General features: G+C 54.3%; 1 protein-coding gene across 2 annotated transcripts in view; it reads right to left on the minus strand.

Annotated features, from left to right (window-relative positions):
* PRKD2 (protein kinase D2) overlaps positions 1-10140 on the minus strand; it is a 30306-nt gene extending 20166 nt beyond the window's left edge. The window contains exons 1-8 of one of the 2 annotated variants that reach the window (XM_037516834.2): positions 10024-10140; positions 9260-9634; positions 7120-7258; positions 4148-4279; positions 2927-3081; positions 2604-2826; positions 1402-1479; positions 1170-1323 (exon numbers count right to left, since the gene is read on the minus strand). In XM_037516834.2, coding sequence (XP_037372731.1) covers positions 1170-1323; positions 1402-1479; positions 2604-2826; positions 2927-3081; positions 4148-4279; positions 7120-7258; positions 9260-9496 — 1118 coding nt within the window. In that variant the 5' untranslated portion in view covers positions 9497-9634; positions 10024-10140. Of the gene's footprint in view, positions 1-1169; positions 1324-1401; positions 1480-2603; positions 2827-2926; positions 3082-4147; positions 4280-7119; positions 7259-9259; positions 9635-9902 lie in introns of both variants that reach the window. The other variant, XM_037516833.2, reaches the window with a different exon arrangement.
* Between the last annotated feature and the right edge of the window lie 871 nt (positions 10141-11011).

Below are 11011 nucleotides of genomic sequence, written 5' to 3' on the forward strand. Positions count from 1 at the left end.
TAGAAGCTGGCAGAGACTTTACGCATGAGATCTAAAGGGATTGGCACATTGCTCTGTGAGGCGGGTGCTGTCACCACCCCAGGAGGAAACTGAGGCACCAGGAGAAGTGCCTTGAAGCCAACGTGTGGAGCTGGGATGGAGCCCAGGTTCACTCCATGCCCCACGCCCTATGCTTGTAGCCTTCAGCCACCCGCCCCCTTGCTGACAGGTCATTCCACAAGACAGGCCGGAAACCAGGGCCTATCCAGGCACTTGGAAAGGAGACAAATTTCTTTGCCCTCCAGCATTTGAGGTCACATTCTCATGAAGCTGAAAAAATACAAATTCCATATATAACTTAAAAATGTGTAATTAAGCACAAGTTACTATTTTTCAGAGCTCCCATGCCAGAAGCATAGAAGGTCCTTGGGGAATTTTTTTCCCCTTCCCCATTTTATAGACAGGAAGACTGAGGCCCCGCAAGGGGAAAGAATTTGTTTAAGGTCAGACAATTCAATCCAAGATCAAAATGGTTGAAAGAAGTGGATATTTTCCTTTTCCTTTAAAAATGTTCATGCTCTGTGATAAACACTATATGAGCAATGAATGCATACATGTAAATCAGGATACTTAATGATCAATAACAATACATAAATAGCATACCAGGCACTGCTTTAGGTACTTAATTTGTATTCATTCAGTTCGTCCTCATCACAACTCTACACAGCAGATGCTGTGTGTTCCCATTTTACTGATGAGAAACTGAGGCTCAGAGAGGTCACTCTCTTGCCTAAGGCCATACAACAGCCTGGCTCCAGAGTCCATGTTCTTAGTCTTTGTCCTGTCACTTTGCAATACAGACTGTTTCTGGAAGGACCCACAAGAAACTGATCCTAGTGGTACCCTCCAGGGAGAAGACTGGGTGGCGGCGGGGAAGCAGGAGGCTTTCCCTATATACTTTCAGACTGACTGTATTCTCAGGACCCAAAAGAGAAGAACAATCTACACTCAAATCTGCTTCTGGTGAAGACTTTTAAAAATATGTAAACTGAGAAAAGAGTTTAAGTTCAAAAGTAAGGCTTGGGTGTTTCAAAAGGTTCATCTGGGGAACCTGAGAAATTTACAAGCATCGGGTGGTATCATTCAAGAGGTAAGGAGGGGCTTCCCTGGGGGAGGGGGGCACTGGGTACCTCTGGGACTTTCCTCCCTCGCCTTCCTCCTCCTCACTGGCATGGAGGGCATTTTCCGCGTGGGAGCCGGGGATGACACCAGAGTCGTCAGATTCATCCATGAGGGCACTCTTGTCAGCCTCGCTGAAATCGGTGGCCTCCTCCATGGGCACATCTGGAGGACAGGGGCGGGGCATCAGAGGATCCTCCCCTAAGTCCTGCCCCCTTTCCTGCTCAGCCTCCAGCCTCTTACCTCCATTGATGAGTGCCTCTCCCAGACAGTCGTTCGGGACACGGGTGGCACAGCGCTTGTGACAGTTGAACTTGCAGTCTGGTAGAGGACAGGGGACCAGAAGACAGGCGGGAGGGGGAGAGTGGTCTCTTGTGAGGGTTGCATGCTGACCCCTAACCCCCAGGCTCAAGAGTCTTCACTTATTATTTGGGGCAAGAATTTGACCCTTCTGATGTCACCCCATCAGTGAGCCATAGTGCCCAACAGATTAAGCTGTAAGAAGCCTTGAGTCTGTAAATATCCTTTACCCTGGACTGCTAAAATTCTAGAATCTCATCTAACATTCTAGAACATGCAAGGCAGGATTTTTTAAACTTTGGTTTTTAGTTCAAGATAGCTGAGGTTCTAGACTTTGCCTGTTCCAATGAATTCTAGAATTGGATGGCTCCAAGTTTTTTTGTGGATCTAGAATTCTCGAGGTTGATCATTCAAAACTTTGGGATCTTAGTAGTCCTAGGACTCTAGAATCCCAAGTTCTAAGACTATATGATTCTAGATTTCTAAGACGTGAATCTGGTGCTTCTAGGCTAATATTCTCAAATGCTGTTGTTCTAGAGTTTTGTTTTTTGTGGATCTAGAATTCTGATATTCTTGAGGTTGATCATTCAAAGCTTTGGGATCTTAGTAGTCCTAGCACTCTAGAATCCCAAGTTCTAAGACTATATGATTCTAGATTTCTAAGACGTGAATCTGGTGCTTCTAGGCTAATATTCTCAAATGCTGTTGTTCTAGAGTTTTGTTTTTTGTGTGTTTTTTTTTTCTGTTCTAGAGTTCTAATCCAAGAATCTATAATTTGGTAGTTTGAAGGTGTATGAGTCTGAAGTTCTGTGATTGCATTTGCTGAATCTTACAATTCAGAACTCTTGGATCCTGCTTCTAAGGTTTTCTGATTCTAGAATTCTCAAGTTTTAGAGTTTTAGAATTCCCTGTGAAGGGTTTTATGAATCTAAATTAATAAGGTTCTAAGATTCCAAAGTGCTAATGACTGAGGTGCTGGGATTCCAGAATTGCAAAAGTTCTAGAAGGCCAGGATTCGGGCATTCCCCTTCCTGAGGCCCTGTGCTCCTAAGGGTCTGAATTCTGAGAGACTTGTGTCCCCACACAAGTGCAGGTCTGATCCTATGCCCCTGAGTGTGTACATCGGGGTTGGGGGTGGTTCTGACCTTTGCACTGCAGGCCCTGGCGGAAGAGGCCCTTGAGGAGCTTTTTGCAAGCCTGGCAGACAGTGGGCCGCGTGTAGCTGTGGATGAGGAAGGTGTGAGGCACTTTGACCTTGGAGAGAAGCATCTTGTCCAGCTCGATGGGGCGCCCGGTGTAGGATGAGACAGAGGATGACGAGGCAGACGACGGGGGCCTCCGAGGCAGGAGCTCAGTGCTGCTCCGGCTCTAGCAGTCAGTGAGGGGAGAGGCGATGTGTCAGGGTTCACCCCTGCCTGTATCCTGGCACCCTGCACCCACCGACCCGCCCCATGCCGCAGCTTCTCACCAGCTCGTCGGCCGTGCAGGGCAGGGACTCTGAGGTGCCGAGGCGTACAGAATGGCCACTGGCCAGAGACGTGGATGACAGGCGCCGCTTGCGGGCCCCGCTGCAGTTGTTGGGGATGCTGAAGGCACAGCGCTTGTGGTAGTTCAGCCCACAGCCTGCGGGGGCGCCAGACGGTCAGAGAAGAGGCCTCCCGGCAACCTGGACTCAAAGCTCCGCCCCAGCCCCCCACAGATCGGCTGACCCGCCCCTCCCCAGCCCACTTCTCTGTAGATGTGGAATAGAGTGGATAGATCCCTCAGGACACCGCTCGGATGTGCCAGTGAAGTGGACGGAAAACTACAAAACTCCAATTCAGGCAGAAATGCTAGGGACCCAGAGCCACCGCATGGGGCAAAGAACTAGGAGCAGGTGAAGGGCCCGCCTAAGGGAGAAGGTATCAGGGATTGAGTCGGGGAAGAGGTTGCAGAAATGAGAACTGTACCAGTTAAAATCCCTCTTCCTTTGCTACAAATAGGTGTCTATGCCAAATACTTTTGTTTGCCTGCCTCCTCTGGCCCCTGACAACATAAAATATTAATAGTGGATACCAGTAAAGCATAGGTCTCTAAGTGACAAGGTTTTTGAGACACAAGATATCAGAGGAGAAACGTGAACGTGACCGGAGGCCGCGCATCATCTCTGGGGAAGGAGTTAGCGAGTTTTCGGGTGTACCCAGGACGGCTGTATCATATCAGGCGGAAGTATGCCTTCCTCATGGCCTTTTTTTCTTTTTCTTTGTCATCCATGAGTCAGCCCTTCTGAACTCCATTTCCAACACATCTCTGGGGCCTCCAGGATGGCACGCTCTTCTGGGCTAAAGCACGTTTCTCCAGCTTCTGGAAGCTTTTTTTCCAAACACCTCAGAAGCCTCTCTTCCGCAGCCCACCTCTTATGGTGGCTCTATACCTCCCTGGAGGAGCGCCACATTCCAGGCCCCGGGCCTCACCCCCAGCTCCCTCCCCAAGACCTGCCGGGTGGCCCAACTCTTCCTCTAGACCAGCCTCCCAGACGCCCGGGGTGGAGATGGGCCGCCTCAGGCCCCACCCCCCGCCCGCCCGAGCCCCGCCCCCGGCCCGCCCGCCAGCCCCGCCCCTAGCCCCGCCCCTAGCCCGCTGCTCCCCGAGCCCCGCCCCTGGCCCCGCCCCGCCCCTTGGCCCCGCCTCCAACCCCTCAGCCACTCACCGTCACACTTGAGGCCCTGGCGCACTAGGCCGAAGAGCATCTCCCCGCAGTGGTCGCAGAAGGCGGGCGCGCGGTACGAGTGCACCGTGAGGGCGTGCGGGCGGATCTGGAAGTCCTCAAAGGTGGCCGAGGCTGCGGGCAGGAGAGGAGGGCGGAGGGTTGAGTAGGGGCCTGCAAAGGGTAGCCCAGCCCCCGCCTTCCCGGGATTTTCACTCTCCACCGCTGCTGCAAGGTTTGACCTTTCCTTCATTCGTTTTCTAGCAAAGTACCTTCTACCTGGGTTCAAACCCCAGCTCCACGTGGCCAAACACCTGTGACTGTGCCAGGGACTGGAGGGAGGGGGAAAGTGGGAGTCGTTTAGTGGGAGAAGTTTCAGTTTTGCAAAATGAAAACAGTCTGGGGTGGGAGTGTAATTAACACGATGGAACCGTAAACTTAAAGACGTTAAGATGGGAACTGCTTGTTATACATACTTCACGATTTGAAATTTAAAAATCAGGAAAAAGGACAGAAGCTTAGGTCCCATTCTCAGAGTTTCTGATCTGACTGGTCCGGCATAGGGTCTCAGCATCAAGAGGGGAAAAAACCAAACACCTATGGACCTCGGTTTTCTCATCTTTAAAATGGAAACCCACCAGTTTACTAAGCAATGATCTAAGCGTTAGGGACACCATACAGAACAGATCTGACAAACCCCACAAACCCAACAACTCCTCCCCCCCACACAGTGAGGGTCACAAACAAAATGAACAAAAAATAGGGCCTCTCTGATGGCAGAGTGTGTCAGCACTATGAAGCCATCGGCAGCCACTGCAGCATGAGTTTGATCCTTGGCCAGGTGACCCACATGGTGCAGCAGACCTCTCCTGTCTCTCCTGCTGCTCCCCTCAGCTGTGCATTTCAGTAGATCTGTCTGTCCTGCTCCCCACTCTGGTTTCTGGTGAATCCTCTCTCCTACACACACACCCCCACCCCACCCTACCCTGCACCTGTACTCTTGTATGCATAAATAAAATAAATCTTAAACAAAAATAACAAAAATGAACATTCTTATTTAGCATTACCCAGTCTAGCAGTTACTCTGTGCCAGGCACCGATCTACGAACTTTAAAGTACTAACAAATTTAGCCCTTCAAGAGCTCTGTGAAGCCCATTCTGTTATATTCCCATTTTCTTTTCTTTTTTTTTTTTAAGATTTATTTATTTATGCATACAAGAGCTGGGGTATAGGCCAGAGGTGTGGAGGTGAGAGGATTCACCAGAGACAGAGTGGGGAACAGAACAGGTAGACTGACTGAAATACACTGCTGAGGGGAGCAGTGGGCGAGTCAGGAGAGGTTTGCTGCGCCATGTGGGTTGCTCCCTGGCAGGCCAGCAAATTGAACTTGTGCTGCAAAGGCTGCGGATAGCTTCACAGGTTGAGTCTTAACGCCCCCTGGGAGGCCCTATATCCCCATTTTCTAGATGAGAAGAGGTTAAGCAACTTGCCCAAAGTCACACAGTCAGCAAGTGGTGGAACTTAGATTTGAATTTAGACCAGTGTGACTTTAGAGTTCATGTTTTCAGCAATGCCTCTCTAAAAAACTTAACAATAAAATATATGCTAGGCTAGAAATCAATAAGTACTTATGAAAAAAATTAAGAAGTGAAGGTACAAGAGGTACAGTTTTAAACAGGTGGTCAGGGAAGGCCTCCTGGAGAAGATGATATTAAGGCAAAGGCTTGAAGGACGTGGGGGCATGGGGCTGTACAGGTATCTAGGAGAGAACATGTATCTCCTTATAGATATGAGTCTTTTTAAAGGGTTCAATGAAAACGCTATTAAAACAGTCTCTGGCACATAAAAAATGCTCAGTAAGTGTTAACTAGTATTTCGAAAGTTTCATTTTTGAAACTTTCAGTTTGAGGTCTCATTCTTCTTATTTCCCCCCAAATGTCAGTCTAATAAGTTACTAATCTTAGTATTATGCAATGGAAAGGGAGCTTTCTCCTATGTGCCAAGTGCTGTTTGTGCACACAGGATAAAGCTATGGATGAGAAAAATTTACAGCCCTCTCTCAAGGAGCTGACATTCTTTGGGGGAGATAGATAAGAAACATGAACACATAAACAAGGAAATTGCAGACAATGGACAAAGTGGCATGTAAGCTGACATCCAAATAACAACAAAGAACTAGCAATGAGAAGATGGTGGCGGGAAGTGGAGGGGAGACATTCCAAGCATGGAGACCAGAACAGCAAGTGCAAAGGCCCTGAGGTGGAGGGAGCTTGCTTTGTTCATGGAACACAGACAGGGTAGGCAAGCATGGCTGGAGCATAGCAAGTAAAGAGGACAGTGTTTAGAAAAGGTGGACTCTTCTCAGCCCCATCCTCCTGAAGGATTAAGAACTAGAGACTTCTCTAGGGTACTGAGAGCTTGCCCATCTATAAAAGGGGAATGGCCAGTGAGTGGACCAGATTCTATAATCGGCTGGTCCCCAGGGAAAGGAAAGGTTCTAGGTTCCCTGCCCCACCCAGGAAAGGGTGGAGCTGAGCAGGGAGGAGAGGGGACAGACAATTCCACCTGCACATCAAAGTTTAAACCCTCCCCAGTAAGATCCCTAAATAGATTCCTCCTTCCCTAAAGGCACCTAGTCTCCCGGCATCTAACACCATCGAGTAATGCTATCCATGTCTGTGCTTCATAAATGGAATTATAGAGTCTGACGTCCTGCTCCTGTCTCAGCGTTAGTCTGAGCTTCCGCCGTGTTGCTGCGGATGGATGATTTTTGCTCAGGGTCGTGCAAGCAACGAGATATACGTGTCCATTCCCGCGAGGTCGTTTGTAAACGCTTCAGAGATGATGCCATTTGCAGCCACCGCAGAGAACCACGGGTGCATAACTTCAAGCAGCAAGTCGAGGGTCTCCCCCCCAACCCCACTCCTCCTGGTGCCCCGCCCCCGCTCGAGGCTCCGTCCTGGCGGCCTCTTACCCGAAAGCACCACCTCCACCAGGTCGCCTTCCTGGATGTCGCCGGCCGAGCGCACCAGCTGCAGGAGGTTAGCCGACGTGGGGTCATGTTTGAAGAGTAGAATCTTGTCGTAAAGGCCGTAGAAGCCACACTCGGGGAACTGTGGGGCGGGACCGGGAGGGGAACGAGGTGGTGACGGAAAAGTTCAGAGCTGCCTCGGGCTGGCCGCGGTCTGTAAGCCTCCTGGGCCCGGCCGGCTGTTTCCCCCGGAAACAGACCCCCGCAGCCTCTAGTTTCCTGCCTGCCCCCTCCCGAGCCCAGTTCGAGCCAGGAGGGACGCTGGGCCCCAGGTGTGCTGGGAGGGAGCGCGGGCCGCTTAGTTGGGGGCTGCGGTGGCGAGCTGAGGTGGGAGAAGGAGCGTGGACCTGGAATTTTCCGGAGATGGGGGGGCTGAGTGAGCACCCCCCTTCCCTGTCACCCCCCCAAACACACCCAGCTTCCTTCCTGGATCTATTGTTGTCCCAGTTACCTGGCTCCAGGCCCGGCATTGGGGAGGGGCCAGCTGGAAGATTTCGGATGGGGGTGCCGCCGAAGGGAAGGGGCGGGAGGGTGTGGGAAGGCTACGGTTTAAGGGAGCTGGAGGTAACGAGGGTGCCCACCACCCAATGCCCACCCAGGTGGCCGAGTCCTTAGTTTGGCGGGGAGAGGGGGGGGGCGCAGGAAATGAAACCTGATAGAACAGAAAGTGAAACTGCCCAGGTGGGGCAGCGGGAAGGAAGAACGGGGGCCCCAAGGTCCCACCGCACCTGGACTGAGAGCGCAGAAAATAAACCGGTGAGGTGTGAGGGGGTGGGCTGAAGACTCAGGCTCTCAGAATTTCACCCAGGGGACCGACCGTCTGCCCCTCCCACTAGGCGGCTGCCCCTCCCACTGGGCGGTTTCCCGTAGGAGCTCACCGAGCCGGGGCTGGGAGCTGGGGTGGCTAGTCTGAGGGGTTTAGGGGAGGGACAAAGACAGCCCTTTCTGTTCTTGCTTGCCGGGACAGGAGCCGCGGACTGCCTAGGTCCTTCTCTAAACTTCAGTTTCCTGATGTTTCTCTGAAGCCCCAAGAATTCATTCCCAGAAGTCTGAGAAGATTCTGGAAGTTGGATATTTGGGGATTCTAACACGCCTAGAGTAGCAGTGGTCTTAGATTTTACTGTTCTAGGGCTCTGACACATCAGGATTTTAATATTTGAATATCTTAGCATTACAGGCTTTCCACCACCCAGCATTCCAAATTCCAACTATCCTAGCACTGGGGATTCCAACAACCCCGAAAACAACATTTCAATGTTTTGGTATCGCCGCAACCTGGGACCCTAATGTTTGAACACTTTAACCCTAGAGTGCAGTGACCACACCACGGCATAATCCAACCACTTAGCAGTCTAAATTCTGACAGTCTAGAATTCCAACAGCAGAGAAGCCCACTGTTCCAATTTCTCACATTCCAGGATTCCAGGTCTCGCTTTCCATCCCACCTGGTCCCTCTGGCCAGGACCCAGTGTCCAGAGCTAAGGCTGGGAAAGGCCCATTTTAACGGGCCAGCATTGGACCTGGGGAGTGGGGACAGGTCCCCAGAGCCACCGCTGGGGGTACGGAAGAGGGGCATCCCTTCCACACACATCTCAGGTCTGGAGGAGGGCAGAGAAGGGGCTCTGAGACCTCACCTGCCCTTGGTGGCTGGCAGGGACACCCACCCCCACATATGTCACCCGATCGCCACAGCCAACCCAGTTTTAGTTTCTACTCAAAGGAAGGTTGGGGCTAGGCCTGGACAGGGAGGTTCCCCCACATCTGATCCCCCCACTTGCCCTTTCCTCCTGGCTTCTATACCCGGCAGGCTCCTCCCTGCCAGCTGCAGACAACAAAAACATGCAGGACATGCAATTTGGGGAGGACTTTGGGGCACCCCATCTCTAGCCAGGTGTCCCTCAGAGGGCAGCTGCTCGAAGGAGCAATAAGGGGGTGTCTGCCCCAGCCCCACCCCTCAATGCCCAAGGTTTATTAGACCTCCCTTCCTCCTCCTCCTGTACACCAGGCAGCAGGCCTCCTTTGCCAGCACATAATTCCTGCAGATCTCTCCCCAAGATGGGAGCATGGGAACCGGTGCCCTTACCTTCTGGTCCACGATGGAGCAAGCCAGTTGCTTCACATGGGCCAACTCCGAGGCGGTGGGCAACAGCACGAACTCCCGAGTCAACCCGATCTGGATGTGGAAGGAGACCCCAGGGCCTGGCACCGGGACCTGGGGCAGCGGTGGCGGCGACTGCAGCTCGAAGCCCCCCGATGGTGGAGGAGACCCTGGCCCCGGGGAGCCTGGGAGCCCCACGGGGTGGGTGGGGGTGGTTGCCATGGGGGGAGGCCCGGGACCGGCCACCCGGCGCCCACCCAGGATTAGGCTGGAGGAGTGCGGGCAGTCTGGGGTCACTGGATCCGAGGGATCTGTGAGCTGGGGTGGTTGGCGCTCCGGGATGGAGAAGTCAGCACGGCCCTGGGAAATTAGAGAAAAGGAATAGAGTGGGTCAGATTTCGGGGAGACAAAGGATAAAAGACGATCAGAAAGGAGAAAGATGATGACTTGGGGGACCCAGCGACTGCGAGATTCCAAGGACTCGGAGAAGAAACTCTAGTCGGTCGGGGGTCACAGGGCTCGGGAGAGCCCAGGCTTCCCAGGCCCCTCAGAGAGAAATGGGCCCCAGGGATGCCGGGCCCACGGGCCCTAAGAAGAGAACCTAATTAAGGGGACCCGAGGGGCTCACCAGACCGTGGGGGCGGAGCGCAAAGTCTCAGAGTCGGGATCGAGGGGATCCCGGGGATCCGATCGGCCCGGGGATGGGTAGAGGGGCCCGGAGGGCCGGGGTGCCAAGGAGACAGTCTCACGGGTCTCGGAAGTTGGAGAAGGGCTCGTCGGGAGCCGCGGGGAAGGGGGCGTTGTCCGCGGCGGAGGTGGGGGCTGGGAGGGCAGCGGGCGTCCCGCGCCGCCGGCTCTGTTTTCCTCGCCAAAGTTCAGCTCCGCGGCGGCGACCCAGAAGGAAGTGTGGGGAGCGACGGCGCAGCCGGCCAATCCGCGGCGGCCCCGGTGACGTCACGGGGCGGGGCCTGCCGCGGGGCCCGGGACGGAAGGGGCGGGCGGGCCCGGGCCGCGGGCCGGGGGTCGGGGGGAGATGGGGGGCGGCGCTGAGCGTTTCCCGTAACACACCCAGATCTGGAAATGAACGTGTCTCTGACTTGGGGCGAGGGGGACGCGACAGCCCCCCCACCCCGTTCGCGGGGGCCGGCTGAGGCGCGCCTGGCCCTTTAAGGAGCCTGGGGCCCGACGCGCCGGGCCTGCATCCGGCGCCCACCGCAGGGGAAGAGGGGGCACAGGTGTCGGGTCCCACTGGCCCTCCGGCCTCGGCCTTCTTTTTATCAGAGCGTCGCACCCGCCCCTGCCACCCCTAATCCAGGGGAGGCGGTGCTGCAGAGCACCCCAGCCATCCCACAGGTGGGGAGACGGAGGCTCCAGAGGGGCTTCAAGACCTTGGGGAAGGTGCGCGGAATGAACCGAAGGGGCACGGCTGGGTGACCCGCGCAGGGAAGCCGGCCCAGGGAGGGCGGGGGGGGGGGGGGTGTAGTCTCCTCCCATCAGCTCCCCACCCTGTCCCGCCCTGGGGAGGGTGGAGAGCCAAAGCACCGTGGGGTGGGCGCTGGAGGGGCTGTGACTACCGGCCAGGAAGGCTCGCTCCCACCAGCGAAAAACTGACTTCGGGGGGAGTGTGCATGTGTCTCTGTCAGGTAGGGTGGGTGGCTCCCACAACCCCACCCCCAGCCGCAGTTTCTCCATGTTATTTGGGGCCGTCCTACTATGGGCTCCAGAGGGCTTTGTGGG

The sequence above is a fragment of the Talpa occidentalis genome, unplaced genomic scaffold (assembly GCF_014898055.3).
Source record: "Talpa occidentalis isolate TD23 unplaced genomic scaffold, MPIMG_talOcc4v2.1 talOcc4.17, whole genome shotgun sequence".
Classification (NCBI taxonomy): Eukaryota; Metazoa; Chordata; class Mammalia; order Eulipotyphla; family Talpidae; genus Talpa; species Talpa occidentalis.